The sequence below is a fragment of the Schistocerca piceifrons genome, chromosome 1 (assembly GCF_021461385.2).
Source record: "Schistocerca piceifrons isolate TAMUIC-IGC-003096 chromosome 1, iqSchPice1.1, whole genome shotgun sequence".
Classification (NCBI taxonomy): domain Eukaryota; kingdom Metazoa; phylum Arthropoda; class Insecta; order Orthoptera; family Acrididae; genus Schistocerca; species Schistocerca piceifrons.
Window position 1 is genome coordinate 395,398,836 of NC_060138.1, and position 22,000 is coordinate 395,420,835.

The 22,000-nt window shown below is 42.3% G+C and overlaps 1 protein-coding gene across 1 annotated transcript in view; it reads left to right on the forward strand.

The window, feature by feature from the left end:
* LOC124727359 (kinesin-like protein KIF12) overlaps positions 1 to 22,000 on the forward strand; it is a 300,689-nt gene that overhangs the window by 115,319 nt on the left and 163,370 nt on the right. Inside the window, exon 5 of the mRNA XM_047248469.1 lies at positions 3,687 to 3,781. Coding sequence (XP_047104425.1) covers positions 3,687 to 3,781 — 95 coding nt within the window. The remainder of the gene's footprint in view (positions 1 to 3,686; positions 3,782 to 22,000) is intronic.

Here is a 22,000-nt window from a genome sequence, read left to right on the forward strand (position 1 = left end):
AACGACACACTACGAAAGAGTTATGCAAATTGGTCAAAAAGTATGGACGAAAAAGGTAAAATTGGAAATTTTGACGGGCGATGGATGAATGCGTGACGCTGCAGAGCAATTTCACAGCGCAGCTGGCAAGGATAGTAAACAGGGGACATGCTGGTACCAAGGCTTAGTCTCTGTGAATGTTATACCGTGTGCTCAACTGGGGAGTAACTATGCCTCGCAGACAGGTGCGTAAACAATATACGTAGATGTCACAGTCTGAGATATGATGATGATGTTTGGTTTGTGGGATGCTCAACTGCACGGTCATCAGCGCCCTTACGAACTCCCAATTGTTACAAAGCTCAATTTTTTCACAGTCCACTCTAGCCACTGCCACAAATGATGATTAGGATGATGAAATGATGAGGACAACACAAACACCCAGTTTTATGGCGGAGAAAATACCCAATGCGGCCGGGAATCGAACCTGGGTCCCCGTGATCCAGAGGCAGCAACGCTAGTCACTAGACCACAAGCTGCGCACGGCATTTGAGAGGGGAGATGTAGTTGAGCTCAGAGAAGCCTGTTTGAGTAAACGACACATCGCTCGACATTTGAACAGAGTGATGCCATTATTCGACGATGATGGCAAGAACGAGTGAACCATAGCCGAACACAGCTTCAAGAAAGAAGCTATCGACCTAAAGAAAGGACACAACTTGAAGGACGAGCAAGTGTCAGAGAGGCTCTTAGAGTCCCAGATTCATCATTATCTTCGATCCGACGTGCAACTGGTGCTTCAGCAGCCACAAAGACCATTAATAGGTGACTCACAGAAAGGGGGCTATGATCACCGCAGTAGTAAGATCACGGCACTTCTGGCGCCGACTATCATTGACCTCTATACGCCAATAAGCCCGTCTCCATAGGTGTCGGCCACATTCGGCCTTCAATCTCATTGACTGGAGTAGAATTGTATTCAGTGATAAGCTGAGGTACGACGACCAGCGAAGGTGTGTTTGGAGACATACATACATTCATACATGGACGGCAGCGGGCCGCGCGGGATTAGCCGAGCAGTCTCAGGCGCTACAGTCATGGACTGTGCGGCTGGTCCCGGCAGAGGTTCGACTCCTCCTTCGGAGATGGGTGTGTGTGTCTGTCCTCAGGATCATTTAGGTTAAGTAGTGTGTAAGCTTAGGGACTGATGACCTTAGCAGTTAAGTCCCATAAGATTTCACACACATTTTTAGTTTGACGGCGGCGGGATAGCAACCTGACTGTCGTACGCCATATGGCCAGACAGTTATAAGTGAAGGTCTGGGACGCCATTTTATTTAATAGCAGGATCTCTTTGGTTGCCATCCGCAACACACTTATAGCACAGCGGTACGTCGACGATATTCTACGCACCGTTATTAGGAAAATTGGAAATTTGTGGTAGGTTCCTATGGGACCAAACTCCTGAGGTCATCGGTCCCTAGGCTTACACACTACTTAATCTAACTTAAACTAACTTACGCTAAGGACAACACACACACCCACGCCCGAGGAACGACTCGAACCTCCGACGGGGGGCAGGCCGCGCGAAGTGGCCCCGTTATGTTCCCCTTCATGCCAAGCTATCTTGAGCTCACATTTCAGAAAGATAATGCTCGCTCGCACACGACGAGAGTTTCTACTTCTTGTCTTCGTGCTTGTCAAACCATCCCCTGGCCAGCAAGGTCGCTGGATCTCTCCCCAGCCAAGAACGTTTGGAGCAATATGAGCAGCGTCCTTCAGCCACCTCCGGATTTTGACAAGACAGAATTTGGCACTATATCCCTCAGAAGGACATCTAACAACTCTCATAATCTGTAAATGCTTGCATAATGGCCAGAGGTGGAGCAGCACACTGACTTGCTCGATTTGTGAAGCTCTTACTCTTGTAGAAATCATCCAATTTTTCTGAAACTGTACGATTTGTTTGCCTGTATGGGTACATAACATCTACCGATTTCCATCCCATTCGAATAATTCCTTCGTGGAGTGCCTTTTTTTTCTTATTGTTGTCTTAGAGTGTATATTGTGCTAGGTATTAACGATTTTCTGTCCTATTCCATCCACGTATTGAGCGAGGGAAAAGTGAGTGACTATATGCTTCTGCACGCACCCTAATCTCTTTCAGCTTATTTTCCAGAGGCCTACACGAGGTATACGGAGGTGGAAAATTAGTGGTCGTAGAGTCTTCTTCGGATACAGATTCTCTAATTTCACCGAAGAGGTGACAATCGCGTTGTCTGTCTTCCAGAAGTATTTCTTTAAGTTCACCGAGAATTTCAGTTACGCTTTCGTATGGGTTATACCTGTTACTATCTTACCAGCGCGTCTATCAATTCGTTCAGTGTCTGTTGTAATTCTTGATAAGAACTCCAAACATTGGAACAGTACTGTAGAATTGGTCGTACTAGCGTCTTGTGTGCGATTACCTCTACGAATGCACTGCAGTTTCCCTGAACCTACCAACAAATTTGCCTTCCATTCGCCTTCCCTAATTCTGGTTTTACATTATCGATCCATTTTATTTTTCTTTTCAGTATTGCACTTAAATTATTGTACGATCTGACATGCTGAAGTTGTTCACTAATAATCTGTAAATGGAAAAGTTTGGGGTTCTTTCTATTTGTTACAAGCATTACCTTCAATTTATCCATATCCATAAATTCATTACAACGAATGGAAATATTATCCAATTTTTCTGCATTTCTCTACGATAGTCCAATGATGGTACTTTTCTACTGACAGCATCGTCAGTAAATAACTGTGTACTACTGCTCACCCTATATGACAGAGTACTCATGTATAGATGTATTGAGAACATTAGAGATCCTCTTCTGCTACATTTCTGTGGAACGTCCACGATCCAATCAAATAGTGCAACACGAAATACAGGGTGACCCAAAAGTCCTGTGCAGGAGATTGGTTGGTTGGTTGGTTGGGGGAAGGAGACCAGACAGCGTGGTCATCGGTTTCATCGGATTAGGGAAGGATTGGGAAGGAAGTCGGCCGTGCCCTTTCAGAGGAACCATCCCGGCATTTGCCTGGAGTGATTTAGGGAAATCACGGAAAAACTAAATCAGGATGGCCGGACGCGGGATTGAACCGTCGTCCTCCCGAATGCGAGTCCAGTGTCTAACCACTGCGCCACCCTGCTCGGTGTGCAGGAGAGCTTCTGTAAAGTTTGGAAGGTAGGAGACGAGATACTGGCAGAAGTGAAGCTGTGGGGACCGGCCGTGAGTCGTGCTTCGGTAGCTCAGATGGTAGAGCACTTTCCCGCGAAAGGCAAAGGTCCCGAGTTCGAGTCTCAGTCGGGCACACAGTTTTAATCTGCCAGGAAGTCTCAACATGCTGAGTATTTGTCACAAGGAACACTGTCTTCACTGAAAAACAGTTATTATGACAATTATTGCTTCTGTATACCATGTGAAACGTCATATTTTGGTCTTTTGTACACTTTTTTTGTTTTAGTAAATTCCCATGTCACTTTAAGCATTGCGTCAATTTTTACCTCTCTGTCTACATTATTCAGTGAAATTTTGAATTTTTAAATGTTGACGGACTTTTGGGTCACTCTGTATTTCATGTTTAGTTGTATTGACAAAACAAAGGACTGTTAACACGCAGTTAAGGAACTTGGGTGGAAAATATAGTAACAAACGCTGTTTCAGGTATGAGGAACAGGTCTGTGGGCAGGCACAACATGAACGAGTACTCGAGTCGCAGCCACACCATCCTGACGGTGCACATCACGTCAGAGCAGCAGGTGAGTCCACACTACTTCAGCCACGTATTGGCCCACCTGCGACTTTACAGGTGGTCCAGCAGTTCACACTGCAGGCTTCTAGAGGCTGTAGAGAAAACGTAGTATGTAAAATTAAAGACAAAAAATATCCAAAACTACCCTTTTAAGTGTAACATCCAAAACACTTTCTAAACTCTTGCGATGATACTGACCTTTTTTAGGTAGTTTTCCCCTGTGGCACTCTACAATGACTGTCTACATGATGTGAAGACCTGATGTCCTCTATTTGCAAGCTGCGTCAACGATTTGTACATTTGGCAGCTACTGTCAGATGCTATTTCAGGAAAAAGTAGATAGGTCGAGGAAGACCATGTGGTGCCGGCAGTGCCTCTGTATTTGAAGTGTCTTGTTCACTAAATTCTGCTGTAGTCCGAGGCAGATTTGTTTGTGGAACAAATGACTTGCTGCACACCAGGTAGTTTTGCACAACTATGTCGAAACGTGCTGTGTAATTAAAGTTTCTATAACGAACTTGATGGTCGCCATATTGAGCAATTTCTGTACGTACCCATTTAACATACTTCAATATTAGCACGCGAAAATCAAAAATGTTGTTCGAATACGCTTTCTTCGTTACGTGGTTACAAATTGCTAGGTAAAACTTGCCCACTAATTCGCTCCCATAATTTCTAGTAGCGTGTAATACAAATCATATATGTGCTCTAAAGCAAGTTTGTTTTAAAAGTATATCGGCAAAACACAATTACACCAAAGGCCCCTAATTATGTGTTATGTGTATCATAATACCTGCCTTCCCCTCACATTTTGCCCTCTACGAGTCCCTTTGATAGCATGGAAGTTATCCAGTGATGTGTTAACACACGTCTTACCATAGTGCACCTCCTTATAGTTAGTGTTTTCCACACATCCCGCTCCTGGCCCATTCCCTTGGAAAAACCATATTTCTTACCGTATCAGTCCACTTAATTTTCAGCTGCCCTCTAACATCAGGTCGCATATGCTTCGGTACATACTTCTCTAGTCTCCACACAGTACGTGATTCACTTCATTGCTGTGCTCCAGACGAAAACGCTAAGACATATTGCCGTTCATTCTCAGAAATTATTTCCTCATTTGAAGCTCTACATTTGATACCAGTAGTTTTCTTTTGGTAAGTAACGTTCTTTTTTCTTGTGCTAATCGGCTTTTTATGTACTCTCTGCTTAGTTCGTATTGCGTTGTTTCGCTCCAAGCAAAAGCCGCTTACTCTTATAGAAAACTGAGAGATTGGTAATTAGTTCTGTGGTGGGTCGAACTTTCGCTCTATAAAATGAACTTTCCTGAATCTCGAGCTTCCTATTGAGGAATTAGTCTCTACCTGTCCCTGAGTGCCAGTTCGTCTGAAGTTCCATAATTATTAAGTGAATTTCTTGCCATAATTCCTATCTTAAGGAAAACGGGAATCTGGCTACTGAGGTAAGATAGATCAGGGACTCCACTTTACTAAATACATCCCAGCAATTCTCTCTTACAGGGCGCGTACGATTAGAGTACACAGGAGAAGAGAAAACGTCCTCACACAGACATTCTGGAGAAGTTTATGTGCATGCTACATGTCAGAACAACACATTTACTCACAAAGGGGAAGGAACTCCCGAGCAGAATTTGACATGGATCACATATGAAATCTATCCTATGGTTCATTACAGACAAATTGAAATAATTTAAACCCATCATTATTCAGCAGGAAATGGATTGGGTAAGCAAACAATCCATAACGTTGCATAGAGTTCCTAACTTGAAAACTCTGAATTAGTTCCTGACCAAAAGTGGCCACTAAAACCGCACATCATTCTTGAGGAGCAGCAATTGTCAACTGCGACTGCCTTGTTCAGCGCCCCGGAAACTTGCGGTGAAAATCCAAATTGCCTTGCCTCCAATCAGTGAGATCGAAAACCTTGAAGGGGCGGGACTGAATTTTTTTTGTGGCGCCAGACTTCTCCTCCAATGAAAAGACCGGAGAAGCGTTGCAGGTTTATGCGTTCTCAAAGTTTTCTATCAGTTCCTTAACGTTCGATACTCTGACCAAAGCGTACTTGTCAGGTTACCTGGGAGAGGCAGTCGTGAGAGCCTCCGACACGAAAGCCCGCGCAGGTAAACGCTCCCCCAGCAGCCAGGCTGGACTGACCTGGACTGCCGTTCCCAGCCTTCCGCCTCAAAGTTATACCAACAGAAGCAACCTGAATTTTCTCAGTTGCATGCGTTAGTAATTACCCCCACCTTCATTCTACCCAGTGGCATTCACGTTTAAGGATAGATGGCAATGGTACATAGTATACTGAATGTCAAATGTAATGGGAATGGAAATAAAACTCACTCAGTCTCTGTTCCCAGCGTCATCTCTGTCTGTCTCTCTCTCTGGTATGGGAAATATGGGTAAATGCAGGCGGAGAGAAGATTCCCTGTCAAGAAGCATAACGACGATAAAAGATACTGTCGAACTTGGTAAAGCAAAACCACACAACTACATGAGAGGCGCATTAATTAACTCCTTTCACCAGGTGGCAGAACTCTTTCACTTTATCTACTTCGTGGTATCTAATTTTGCTGTTGAATTTGTTGCTAACCACATTTCTGCTGTTCCTCATTACGTTCGTCTTTCTTTGGCATACATTCGATCCGTATTCTGTAGTCGGTAGACTGTTCATCCCATTCAACAAGGTCCTTTAATCCTTCTGCACTTCCACAGAGGATAGCAACATCAGCGAATCACAACATTTACATTCTTTCAGGCTTAATTTTAGTCTCACATTTAAATTTAATTCCTGCATTGCTTCTTCAACATATAAGTTGAACAACAGAGTAGAAAAATTGCATCTCAGCCTTACTCTCTATTTAATCCGAGCGCTTGTCGTTGGTCTTTCTTACCCTTTCTGTTCTTTCATAAATTGCATATTATCTGTCTTCCGCTACAGTGTGTACATATTTTCTAAGGATTTCAAACGTCTCCTACCTTGATATTTGTTAAGTCATTATCAATAGTAAGCGAAGTTCGTGTGGCCCCACTCTGCATTGTTACTAATTTTTTTTCAAGATGGCGGATCCGAGGTGCAGCTGATAGATGTGGCAACGTCGCAGTGGCGTCATGGCGAGAAGTGCAAATTTTGGCGGGAAAATACGTCATTTGCGCTACCTCCACTAACCTAACCTAACCCCCTCCCCCCTCCCCACCACACTCCCCAACAAAATGATGGTAAGTTCAAATTTTGGTGTTGAAATAGGTCAATTGGGCTACCTCCAATAACCTAAAGTTATCTGACCACCAGTTCTTCCTCGGAACTGACAGGAAAAGGACTCAGACTGTGCTGGGCTGCTGGAGAGGAAGGAATGTACTTTATTTAATTTCAGTGGGAAGTTGGAGCAATTTATTTAGGGATGGATTTCACATAGTTTATTTATTACGTTTATACAAATCACTCCCTCTGACGTGCTTGGGGTCACAATACATAGCCTACAGACTTGCAAACTACTCGTAAATCTCTCAATGCATGTAAAACAGCTATCTAACATCGTCAAAAAATTCGACCGCAACATATCAGTGAAATGTTTCCTACAGAGTTCCAAGGTGGGATGATGAAAGGATGCATTCTTCCTAGCGATCCTAATGGGACACCCCATCCCATATGCGAGATGCGTCTGGTTGTGCACAAGTTTACCGTGGCTGATGTATAGCTTTCAGAGCTGCGTATCCAGCGCCGAACGAGATGTTTGCATAGCGGTTCACCCTCGCAGGCGCTGCTAAAAGGCTGTCAGTGTTATACTGATGTCACATGTCTATGTAAATAAGTGCCAAGTCTACCTCTCGGAAATCATAAAGTGTCACATAAATAGTTAACTGTCGCTTTCGTTGTTGTAGGAGCTTTCGTGATGTCTCAGCTTGTCTGCACAGAAATTCTTGTCCTAACAGGACCTGTTTACAAAAAAATAGTCCAGAATAACACGGAATACATTCTTCCTGATGGTCTTAACAATGCATCCCGTGCTATCCTTCCTGGAAAACGTAACGTCCAGCGTTCGACACACGTCTCATAAATGGTAAACATTCTCACAACTAGAAGCCATCATCATGTATGTGCACGCATGCAAAAACACCATTAATGAAGAAAGCATTCTTATTCTTTGAAAAGAGAGCACTGTCTCAGCACAGACAGGAAAATCAGAACAACTACGATAACAGAATTCAAATCACTGTCTGAAGAAGAGAAAAATGGCTCGAGTTTTCAGTGTCCTACAGCTACTGGTCTGGAGATTTCCTAATGCCACAATGGCGGGTGAGGGACAGCTTGCCCCCGTAGATACTTTGTCCCCAACTTGTTAGAACCATGCCGTAGATGCTCCTACATCCCAGGACAAAGGCTGTCTCGTGAATAAAGGGAGCATTCTGATTGGCTCTTACTGAATTTACTTGCTAAATTACTGATGCTGTCGGTGTGGGAACACTGTCGGCCTTTTTTCTGCAGACGAGATTTTCAGTGGTAAAACTATTTTGCACAGATCGCCATATTGCACTGACAGTTAAACCTTGCAAAAGATGTCTACAGATGGTCAAATATGGGAATACACTTCCTCAATTACACTGCTCTGTCTCTAGGATGGACGCTTGAATATTTCAGTGTGAAATCTATCACTAAACCGGCTATAACACCAAAATACTGTATGGATGTAGTAAACACGCAATTTGTATCCTGCGCCATACAGAATCATCAGTTCTGCATCCTCCATACAGCTAGAGACCGCTAGACACTCGTACATATACCACGAAGACTGTTGTGCAACTGGGTTGATTCACCTTGGCACAAAGGCATCACTGCTTCTGGCCCAAACTTGCTTGCTTGCTTTCTACAATCATCTCCAGACTCTGGGATTACAGGAACACATGTATCTTCACATGGTTTGCCAGAATACTGAACCATTTGCGCGATACTTCTCTATATCAAGCACATAGCAATATCCCTTGCATGGCAGTATCGCTGGCACAGTATAAGTCCGAAGATATAGACTGGAAATTATTTCTCTAGAATCCCGAAACTTTAGCGAGGTGCAGCGTGCTGTAAACCACGGAGCGACTGGAAATTTATCCTGTCTGTGAAGATCTCTACGTGAAAACACGCATGGACGAAACTGATAATTCCACTCGCCAATACCGATGTCGCTGATATAACAGATTCCAAATCATACCTATAATTTACAAAGTCAACTAAGGTGCTTCTCATGTCTACAGGACCAGCAAATGCGTCTTATACCCATCTTTCACCTGCTAGATGCACACACCACAGTCGATGTTCTCTCAACCAAATGTTGTTGTTGTTGTGGTCTTCAGTCCTGAGACTGGTTTGATGCAGCTCTCCATGCTACTCTATCCTGTCCAAGCTTTTTCATCTCCCAGTACCTACTGCAACCTACATCCTTCTGAATCTGCTTAGTGTATTCATCTCTTGGTCTCCCCCTACGATTTTTACCCTCCACGCTGCCCTCCAATACTAAATTGGTGATCCCTTGATGCCTCAGAACATGTCCTACCAACCGATCCCTTCTTCTGGTCAGGTTGTGCCACAAACTTCTCTTCTCCCCAATCCTATTCAATACTTCCTCATTAGTTATGTGATCTACCCATCTAATCTTCAGCATTCTTCTGTAGCACCACATTTCGAAAGCTTCTATTCTCTTCTTGTCCAAACTATTTATCGTCCATGTTTCACTTCCATACATGGCTACACTCCATACGAATACTTTCAGAAATGACTTCCTGACACTTAAATCAATACTGGATGTTAACAAATTTCTCTTCTTCAGAAACGCTTTCCTTGCCATTGCCAGCCTACATTTTATATCCTCTCTACTTCGACCATCATCAGTTATTTTGCTCCCCAAATAGCAAAACTCCTTTACTACTTTAAGTGTCTCATTTCCTAATCTAATTCCCTCAGCATCAGCCGACTTAATTAGACTACATTCCATTATCCTTGTTTTGCTTTTGTTGATGTTCATCTTATATCCTCCTTTCAAGACACTGTCCATTCCATTCAACTGCTCTTCCAAGTCCTTTGCTGTCTCTGACAGAATTACAATGTCATCGGCGAACCTCAAAGTTTTTATTTCTTCTCCATGAATTTTAATACCTACTCCGAATTTTTCTTTTGTTTCCTTTACTGCTTGCTCAATATACAGATTGAACAACATCGGGGAGAGGCTACAACCCTGTCTTACTCCCTTCGCAACCACTGCTTCCCTTTCATGTCCCTCGACTCTTATAACTGCCATCTGGTTTCTGTACAAATTGTAAATAGCCTTTCGCTCCCTGTATTTTACCCCTGCCACCTTTAGAATTTGAAAGAGAGTATTCCAGTCAACATTGTCAAAAGCTTTCTCTAAGTCCACAAATGCTAGAAACGTAGGTTTGCCTTTCCTTAATCTTTCTTCTAAGATAAGTCGTAAGGTCAGTATTGCCTCACGTGTTCCAGTGTTTCTACGGAATCCAAACTGATCTTCCCCGAGGTTGGCTTCTACTAGTTTTTCCATTCGTCTGTAAAGAATTCGTGTTAGTATTTTGCAGCTGTGACTTATTAAGCTGATAGTTCGGTAATTTTCACATCTGTCAACACCTGCTTTCTTTGGGATTGGAATTATTATATTCTTCTTGAAGTCTGAGGGTATTTCGCCTCTTTCATACATCTTGCTCACCAGATGGTAGAGTTTTGTCAGCACTGGCTCTCCCACGGCCGTCAGTAGTTCCAATGGAATATTGTCTACTCCGGGGGCCTTGTTTCGACTCAGGTCTTTCAGTGCTCTGTCAAACTCTTCACGCAGTATCATATCTCCCATTTCATCTTCATCTACATCCTCTTCCATTTCCATAATATTTTCCTCAAGTACATCGCCCTTGTATAGACCCTCTATATACTCCTTCCACCTTTCTGCTTTCCCTTCTTTGCTTAGAACTGGGTTTCCATCTGAGCTCTTGATATTCATACAAGTGGTTCTCTTATCTCCAAAGGTCTCTTTAATTTTCCTGTAGGCGGTATCTATCTTACCCCTAGTGAGATAGGCCTCTACATCCTTACATTTGTCCTCTAGCCATCCCTGCTTAGCCATTTTCCACTTCCTGTCGATCTCATTTTTGAGACGTTTGTATTCATTTTCGCCTGTTTCACTTACTGCATTTTTATATTTTCTCCTTTCATCAATTAAATTCAATATTTCTTCTGTTACCCAAGGATTTCTACAAGCCCTCGTCTTTTTACCTACTTGATCCTCTGCTGCCTTCACTACTTCATCCCTCAAAGCTACCCATTCTTCTTCTACTGTATCTATTTCCACCATTCCTGTCAATTGCTCCCTTATGCTCTCCCTGAATCTCTGTACAACCTCTGGTTCTTTTAGTTTATCCAGGTCCCATCTCCTTAAATTCCCACCTTTTTGCAGTTTCTTCAGTTTTAATCTACAGGTCATAACCAATAGATTGTGGTCAGAGTCCACATCTGCCCCTGGAAATGTCTTACAATTTAAAACCTGGTTCCTAAATCTCTGTCTTACCATTATATAATCTATCTGATACCTTTTAGTATCTCCAGGGTTCTTCCATGTATACAACCTTCTTTCATGATTCTTAAACCAAGTGTTAGTTATGATTATGTTGTGCTCTGTGCAAAATTCGACCAGGCGGCTTCCTCTTTCATTTCTGTCCCCCAATCCATATTCACCTACTATGTTTCCGTCTCTCCCTTTTCCTACACTCGAATTCCAGTCACCCATGACTATTAAATTTTCGTCTCCCTTCACAATCTGAATAATTTCTTTTATTTCATCATACATTTCTTCAATTTCTTCGTCATCTGCAGAGCTAGTTGGCATATAAACTTGTAGTACTGTAGTAGGCGTGGGCTTCGTATCTATCTTGGCCACAATAATGCGTTCACTATGCTGTTTGTAATAGCTTACCCGCATTCCTATTTTCCTATTCATTATTAAACCTACTCCTGCATTACCCCTATTTGATTTTGTGTTTATAACCCTGTAGTCACCTGACCAGAAGTCTTGTTCCTCCTGCCACCGAACTTCACTAATTCCCACTATATCTAACTTCAACCTATCCATTTCCCTTTTTAAATTTTCTAACCTACCTGCCCGATTAAGGGATCTGACATTCCACGCTCCGATCCGTAGAACGCCAGTTTTCTTTCTCCTGATAACGACATCCTCTTGAGTAGTCCCCGCCCGGAGATCCGAATGGGGGACTATTTTACCTCCGGAATATTTTACCCAAGAGGACGCCATCATCATGTAATCATACAGTAAAGCTGCATGCCCTCGGGAAAAATTACGGCTGTAGTTTCCCCTTGCTTTCAGCCGTTCGCAGTACCAGCACAGCAAGGCCGTTTTGGTTATTGTTACAAGGCCAGATCAGTCGATCATCCAGACTGTTGCCCTTGCAACTACTGAAAAGGCTGCTGCCCCTCTTCAGGAACCACACGTTTGTCTGGCCTCTCAACAGATACCCCTCCGTTGTGGTTGCACCTACGGAACGGCTATCTGTATCGCTGAGGCACGCAAGCCTCCCCACCAACGGCATGGTCCATGGTTCATGGGAAGGCGGGAAATTTGCAGAAGCATTCAATCGGACAATTTACGTGGGAGGGAATAATGTCCGAGCATAAACACAGGTCCATATTGAATCTTCACAAATTTCCAAGGGGAACACATGCGATCACGAAAGCTGTCTAACACATACTGAGTATTGGTTCACTATTCAGCTGTGGATGACACGGTAAGTCTCCTACGTTCCTATACCCTAACCGGTCTTTCCATTTGGACGACTCCTGCCGTTAACTGGAAACGTGAGTCATCCCCGCCAAAGGCCCCCCGCCACCACATACTCCTCGCACACCAGACAGAATCGTCCTAGGAAACCGGCTACATATATATTTGATCGTTATACTTACAATCTGGCGTACTGCACAGTCATCTATCTACATTCGCAGTGGTATTCACAAACTAGAGGAGGGGCGGCTTAGCAACGATACTGAAATTGGGAAGCATGCTGTCTCATCATTGGTCAGTGCTGAAATTACTGTAAAACTGTTCGCACTATCAACTGTGATGCTTATTATTACAGTACTTCGGCGGTGTCTTTTCCATCCCATCCATCCACTGGTACACTGCGTATATTGCAGTACCTCTGACGTGGAACAGAGACACAATGCTTTACAAATACGGGAGAAATATTTAGCGGCAGCATGAAGGAGTTGCAAATACTAGCTTCATACTGCGTTCCTTAGCCGAAACACTTTCTAAATTCAGTGATTTTATTACGAGGTTAAATCCGTTGGTGACGTGTAGCCGCACTGTTTGTCTAATACTATCCATTCCGGCGATCACCGTCTATATTCAGTGTCACGGTATTTGTCTGAAAAAATCACTTCATTCGGAGGTAATGCCATACCTCGATTTATAAGGCTTGTATAGTTTTTATAATGGACATTGTTAGCGATACTTGTGAACGTCTATAGAATCAAGATCGATTTTGATAGTAACATGGTCATTGCGATTGTGTTTTGAACATCTGGTGGTTCGTAAGACGATTACGCCTCTCTTTCTAAGACACAGTGGTACCACTCACAGGAAAAACTTATGATACTAGTCCAACCATCGCTGATTTTCACTCAGTATTGTTTCATATCGCCAGCAATCAGTTACTGGTGAAGTATTATACTTAGTAGTAGGGATTGCATGATAGGATCACTTTAAGCATCAGGCTTATAAAGTGTGTGTGTGTGTGTGTGTGTGTGTGTGTATGTGTGTGTGTGTGTGTGTGTATGTGTGTGTGTGCGCCCTCTGACATGTGCAAAAAAAAAAAAAAGACTATGTCCAGTCGTTATGAAGGTATCGGTTTGATGTGGAGTACTGCGATAGCAAAGGGAATGCAAGCTTTACTTTTTACTTGGAAAAGTATGCCAAGTCATAAGAAAGGCACTGATATTACTATTCCCCAGCTGTCAGCAAGGGATATTTCCAATACTTCTTTCATTGTCGAATGTCCTCCAGATGAGACCGTAATCGTCACATTTAATTGTAAGTATAGCGATCAAATATATTTGTAGCCAGTTTCCTCGGACCATTCTGTCTGGTGTGCGAGGAGTACATGGCAGCGGTGGCTTGTGGCGAGAATTATTCATGTTTCCAGCTAACGGCAGGAGCCGTCCGAATGGAAAGTCTGGTTAGGGTCAAATGGCTCAGAGCACTATGGGACTTAACATCTGAGGTCATCAGTCCCCTAGAATTTAGAACTACGTAAACCTAACTATCCTAAGGACATCACACACATCCATGCCTGAGACTGGTTAGGGTACAGGAATGTAGGCTACCTAACCGTGTCATCGTCTAAATGGATGGATAGTGAACCAATACTCAGTATATGTTTGGCAGCTTTCGTGATTGTGTGTATTTTCATTGGAAATTTGAGAAGATTCATTATGGACGTGTGTTTGCCCTGGATCATTATTCCCCCCCCCCCCCCACCCCCCGCCATGTAAATAGTCCAAGTGACTGCTTCTCCCAATTTCCCGCCTTTATTTGGTTGAGAGAACATCGATTTTGGTGTGTGCATCGAGTAGATGAAAGATGGGTATAAGACGTATTTGCTGGTCCTGTAGGCCTGAGAAGCACCTTAGTTGACTTTATTAATTATAGGTATGATTTGGAATCTGTTATATCAGCGACATCGGTATTGGCGAGTGGAATTATCAGTTTCCTCCAATTTTTCGAGCTTTCACGTAGAGATCTTCACAGACAGGATAAATTTCCAGACGCTCCGTGGTTTACAGTACGCTTCACCTCGCTAAAGTTTCGGGTTTCTAGAGAAATAATTTCCAGTCTATATCTTCGGACTTATACTGTGCCAGGGATACTACTATGCAAGCGATATTGCTATGTGCTTGACATCAAGAAGTATCGCGTAAATGGTTCAGTATTCTGGCAAACCATGTGAAAATAAATGTGTTCTTGCAACCCTAGAGTCTGGTGATGAGTGTAGAAAGCAAGCAAGCAAGTAGGTCAGGGCTAGAAACAGTGACACCTTTGTGCCAAGGGGAACCAACTCAGCCTTTGTACAACAGTCTTTGTGGCATGTGTACGAGTGTCTAGCGGTCTCTAGCTATATGGAGGATGCAGAAGTGATGATTTTGTATGGCGCAGGATACAAATTGTTTGTTTATTACATCAATACAGTATGTGGTGATACTTAGCCGGGTTGGAGATCGATTTCACACTGAAATATTCAAGCGTCCATCCTAGAGACAGAGCAGTGTAATTGAGGAAGTGTGTTCCCATATTTGACGATCTGTAGACCACTTCTGCAAGCTTTAATTGTCAGGGCAATATGACGATCTGTACAAAATAGTTTTGCCACAGAAAATCTCACCGCCGGTCGGGGTGGCCGAGCGGTTCTAGGCGCTACAGTCTGGAACCGCGCGACCGCTACGGTCGCAGGTTCGAATCCTGTCTCGGGCATGGATGTCTGTGATGTCCTTAGGTTAGTTAGGTTTAAGTAGTTCTAAGTTCTAGGGGACTGATGACCTCAGATGTTAAGTCGCATGGTGCTCAGAGTCATTTGAACCATTTTTGAAAATCTCATCGGCAGAAAAAAGGCATACAGAGTGACGCACCGGCAGCGTCAGTAATTTGGTGGGTAAATTCAGAAAGAGCCAATCAGAATGCTCCATTTATTCACGAGACATCCTTTGTGCCAGGACGTAGGAGCATCTACAGAATGGTTCTAACAAGATGGGGGCAAGGTATCTACAGTGGTATGCTGTCCCTCACCCTCCATTGTGCCATTAGGACATCTCCAGACCAGGAGCTGTAGGACTCCGAAATTTCCGGCTATGCTATGCGAACATCTTGCCGCGATGCATCAGCCGTGCTGGGCAGGTAAACATGTGCGCGGCCAGTTGCGTCTCACATTTGGGACAGGCTGTCCCATTAGGATCGCTATGAATAATGCATTTGGTGTTATGTTGGGCTATTTTCATGACTTGCCCTGTTAGGACTAGAATTTCCATGCAGACAAACTGCAAAAGCTCCTACTGTGATATCAGTATGACACTGACGACCTTTTAGCTGCACTTGCGATGGTGAGCAGCTAGGCAAACATCTCTCGCTTGGCAATTAGGTCTACGCTGGACCGTAGGTAGAAAGGCTATGTGTCAGCAATGATAAACACATGCGCGGCCAGACACATCTCGCATTTGAGACGAGCGTGCTTGAACCACCCCGGCAGGCACGTGTTGGTGCCTCTGTAAGGAACTGTTCACTGATACATCGCGGTCGAATTTCTTACTGATAGTTCGAAAAGTTTTTTACGTCCAATGAGCGTTTGTACCCTTTATTATTTTCGGCTGTTTAAGCGATTTGAGCGTGTCTGCATAGCATTAGAAACTATTTTTGGACACTTTGATGAATAGTGAACGTGTCTGTTGCATAATTTTTTGAACAGGTCTGTAAGCTGTGCAGTGCATTTCGACAGTTTATAACTAGTGATTGTGTTTGCAGATTGTTTTACATGCATTATTTTGACAGTTTAGTTGTTTTCGTGTCTGTACATCAGTGTGCTGAATTATTTCGGTGATTTACGAGTAGTTTGCAGGTCTGTTGGCTGTGTAATCCATAATTCCGACAGTACACAATTTGTGAGTCTGTTCACAGAGCGTTATACATGCATTATTTTGACAATTTACGAGTTGTTTTCATGTCTGTACTTCAGTGCCTCTGGGCTATTAACTGTGACAACAAGCATGCCAGGGCGAGTGTTTTGTATCAGTGTAAAAAATAAACTATGTTAAATCTCACCCTAAATAAATTATTCCAACTTCCGACTGAAAATAAATAAAGTACACGCCCTCCTCTACAGCAGCTGGACAAAGACTGAGTCATTTTCCCGCCAATCCCAAGGAAGAGTTAGTAGCCAGATGACTTACGTCAGTGGAGGTAGCCCAATTGACCTATCATCCAGGCAACATTTTCCCGCCACTTTCTTTGGTTACTGAAGATAGTGCAAGTGACCTTTTTCAGGCCAAAATTTGAATTTCCTGCAATTTTCTTGGGAAGAGGGTAGGGAGGGGAGGAGGTATTTGAGGGGGCTTAGGTTAGTGGAGGTAGCCCAAGTGACCTATTTTCCCAGCAAATTTGAACATTCCACCATGGCGTCATTGCGACATTGCCACATCTATCGCTGCCATCTTGGATCCGCCATCTTGAATAAATTTGGCAACAATGCAACTTAGGGTGGTACGAACTTTCCCCTACTACTATTACCAAGCAGAATGTCAGATCTGACTCTCCTGCCTTTACCTTTCCTAAAGCCAAACTGGTCGTCATCTAGCACATTCTCAATGTCTCATTCCTTTCTTTTGTATATTATTAAGGCAGGCTACATGGGTGCAGGAGCTTTCGAGCTGATTGTACTGTATACTCGCTTTCATATGCCCTTGTTATTTTCAGGATTATGTGAATAGTGTTCTTCCAAAGGTTTCCGGTCCCACTAACTAGACCAATTATTTGTATCCGGCTTCGGTAAGTGATTGTGCGAAATCCGAGGGAATGTGTAAACATCTTCTCCCATACTTTATTGCATGTCATCCAAAGCGCTGTCTAACTCCTGCTCTAATACTGGATCCCCTGTTTTCTAATCGATAACAGTTTCTTCCCCTGTTACATTAGCAGGCTGTTCCTCATTATTGTATAAATGCTCAATGTTGGGAAGGTACTGTACGTTGGAACACTTTTCAGACATTCGCCTCTAGCCAGCCCTGTAATACAAGTTTAATATATTTTCTTACTCCATTTTGATATAATAGCATTCACTTTATGTGTGCTGCAGTCTTTTCCTGAAATTACTAAAATTACTACAAAATAAAAAAGTTTTTCCAAATGTGAAACAGGGTTCAAAGTACAAAATAGCTATGTACATAGAAACAAATATTTTTATCAAATTTGAAATGTTTTGCATCCAAATAATGTAGGCAATAATGTATTTAGTAGTTTGTGTGTTACATGATTTACTAAACGCCAGTAATCAGTAGGTGAAATCAATTAAGAAGAAGTATTATCAAAAACCAGTTACAAGTTAAATTCATTTGGAAATACAAATTATTGCCGACTAACACAAATTTCCATCTCAAGACTGGCAAAATTGTTATCACTTTAAATAAACTTAGTTCATTCACGAATATAACAGGTTCCATAGTAGAAGACCTTCCGCATGTTGCGTAGCTTGTTTTAAAAATATGTAATTACTCACAAAAAACTCTGTAACTGAATTATTAACAGTATTGTCCAGATAGTTTTAGTATAGAATATTATAAGTTCTTAAATAAGTGGAACTCGTAATAAACCACAACCTCATGTCTCACAACACCAAAAACAGTAGAAAATTGCAGTTTCTGGTACACATTCATTCAAAGCGATTTTAAAGTCAGTCACAAGATCAGAACACTCATCTGAGAACACTGACCTCCAGGTGCAACACTCTCCCCCACTGATTCCAATTAAGCCCTCTCTTCCTTGTGCTTAATTGTAAAATTCATTTCGAACTCTTAACGTTGGCATCATCACCTTTGAATTTTCTAAAATTTGATTTGATTTTTCTGTATAATGAATCCTTCCTGCCAACTACTTTCGACTACTTCACATTTTTCCTCTAATCAGATCGTTTTAGCTTCCTTGCCCTTCTTGTTGAGGTCTTTTCCAAGTGTCTTATATTGTTAGATTTCATTCTCCTCTTTAAAGTTTTTTTTTTATTTTCTTCATTTGTCGAGCAATTGAAATTACCCAAATTTTCTCCGCAGTTGCCTTCCCTACACCGATATTTGTATGTGCAGCTTTTGTGTTGACCCCTTTTAGAGATGAACTGAACTACAAACTGTAGTGTCCTTTATCGCAGTATCTGTAGCCTCCAGCAATTTATAAATCACAGTTCCTCAGTAACTCAGTATCCCATTTCTTTACTCATTGATTCTTCTTGACCATGCTTTTAAACTTAACCTACTGTTCATCATTACTAAATTGTTAGAAGAGTCTGAATCTTCTCCTGGATATGTTTTGCAGTCTAATGTCTGATTCCGGAATCTTCACTTCAGCGTGATTTAAATAAGATGTTATGCTCCTGTGCCTACTGACCTTTTCCAAAATTATCTGGTCCTCTTGTGACTTTTGAACCAGGTATTTGCTGCAAACACACAGACATTTATTATACAACCTAAGCAGTCGTTTTCCTCTCTCATCCTCGTTCTGAATCCTTCATTCACCTGTAAGTCTGCCTTCTATTCCATTCTGCACTATAGCGTCCTAATCCATGATTTTTTTATTTTGTCTCTTTTCAACTACTGAATTACCCGTAAAATGACTTCAAACAATGTATCTCCTCATGATTTTCACGTTATTTCATCAAGCATTCCTGAACTAAAGTTGTTGGTGTAGGTTTGATTTCGGTTCTGATGGGAATAATCCTATAGCTTGCAACAGTACATCATTAAATTGTAGGTCAATGCAACTGGCGGATTATTTCTTCCGCTTGTTTTTGTATCATAAGGGCCATGGTCGCTCGCTATGAATTTAAATTAATTCTGTTTGGTTGGATTTGTAGATTTGCGTGTAAACGGGGCAACCCAACAACGAGTTTAATTATAAAAAATTGCCACTTTTTATTAAACAGTTACACATATTAAACAGCGGACTGTTGAAGATTTAATTGCTATCGCTGTTTCGATCCAAATGTAACTCGAGCCCCAATTTAGTGCTTTGCAAATCGCTTTAAACATAAGTACATACTGCTTGTATCAGTTCATAGCTACGCCAGAGTTAAAGTCTCAGCTCTCAGCAAAATAGCTGACCACAACTGACCACAAGTGTCCACAGTCCGCTCTGTCCTACCTGTGACTGAGTGACTTACCCCACGCAAAGGCGGCAGCCCTCTTTTATTGACACCACCCGGGTTTTCATACAGCAACAGCAAACAACTGACAGGATCGTTCATCAGTCTGAACTACAACTTTTTATCATGATGTGATAGCTTTAGAGATACTACAAGATGTGCACTGAGAAACTGATTAATATTATATGTAACATAGCATTTTTGGATGAATAGTTTGCTCATAATCTTAAAATGATAGCAATTTTCATTAACTGTACCTTAAACATCTGTAGGATGCCAAGAGGGAGGTTACCATGAGAAAAAGATTGAATAATCAACGAAAGGATAACGTTCTACGAGTCGGGGCGTGGAATGTCAGAAGCTTGAACGTGGTAGGGAAACTAGAAAATCTGAAAAGGGATATGCAAATGCTCAACCTAGATATAGTAGGGGTCAGTGAAGTGAAGTGGAAGGAAGACAAGGATTTCTGGTCAGATGAGTATCGGGTAATATCAACAGCAGCAGAAAATGGTATAACAGGTGTAGGATTCGTTATGAATAGGAAGGTAGGGCAGAGGGTGTGTTACTGTGAACAGTTCAGTGACCGGGTTGTTCTAATCAGAATCGACAGCAGACCAACACCGACAACGATAGTTCAGGTATACATGCCGACGTTGCAAACTGAAGATGAACAGATAGAGAAAGTGTATGAGGATATTGAAAGGGTAATGCAGTATGTAAAGGGGGACGAAAATCTAATAGTCATGGGCGATTGGAATGCAGTTGTAGGGGAAGGAGTAGAAGAAAAGGTTACAGGAGAATATGGGCTTGGGACAAGGAATGAAAGAGGAGAAAGACTAATTGAGTTCTGTAACAAGTTTCAGATAGTAATAGCGAATACCCTGTTCAAGAATCACAAGAGGAGGAGGTATACTTGGAAAAGGCCGGGAGATACGGGAAGATTTCAGTTAGATTACATCATGGTCAGACAGAGATTCCGAAATCAGATACTGGATTGTAAGGCGTACCCAGGAGCAGATATAGACTCAGATCACAATATAGTAGTGCTGAAGAGTAGGCTGAAGTTCAAGACATTAGTCAGGAGGAATCAATACGCAAAGAAGTGGGATACGGATGTACTAAGGAATGACGAGATACGTTTGAAGTTCTCTAACGCTATAGATACAGCAATAAGGAATAGCGCAATAGGCAGTACAGTTGAAGAGCAATGGACATCTCTAAAAAGGGCCATCACAGAAGTTGGGAAGGAAAACATAGGTCCAAAGAAGGTAGCTGCGAACAAACCATGGGTAACAGAAGAAATACTTCAGTTGATTGATGAAAGGAGGAAGTACAAACATGTTCCGGGAAAATCAGGAATACAGAAATACAAGTCGCTGAGGAATGAAATAAATAGGAAGCGCAGGGAATCTAAGACGAAATGGCTGCAGGAAAAATGTGAAGACATCGAAAAAGATATGATTGTCGGAAGGACAGACTCAGCATACAGGAAAGTCAAAACAATCTTTGGTGACATTAAAAGCAACGGTGGTAACATTAAGAGTGCAACAGGAATTCCACGGTTAAATGCAGAGGAGAGAGCAGATAGGTGGAAAGAATACATTGAAAGCCTCTATGAGGGTGAAGATTTGTCTGATGTGATAGAAGAAGAAACAGAAGTCGATTTAGAAGAGATAGGGGATCCAGTATTAGAATCGGAATTTAAGAGAGCTTTGGAGGACTTACGGTCAAATAAGGCAGAAGGGATAGATAACATTCCATCAGGATTTCTAAAATCATTGGGGGAAGTGGCAACAAAACGACTATTCACGTTAGTGTGTAGAATATATGAGTCTCGCGACATACCATCTGACTTTCGGAAAAGCATCATCCACACAATTCCGAAGACGGCAAGAGCTGACAAGTGCGAGAATTATCGCACAATCAGCTTAAAGCTCATGCATCGAAGCTGCTTACAAGAATAATATACAGAAGAATGGAAAAGAAAATTGAGAATGCGCTAGGTGACGATCAGTTTGGCTTTAGGAAAAGTAAAGGGACGAGAGAGGCAATTCTGACGTTACGGCTAATAATGGAAGCAAGGCTAAAGAAAAATCGGGACACTTTCATAGCATTTGTCGACCGGGAAAAAGCGTTCGACAATATAAAATGGTGCAAGCTGTTCGAGATTCTGAAAAAGTAGGGGTAAGCTATAGGGAGATACGGATCATAAACAATATGTACAACAACCAAGAGGGAATAATAAGAGTGGACGA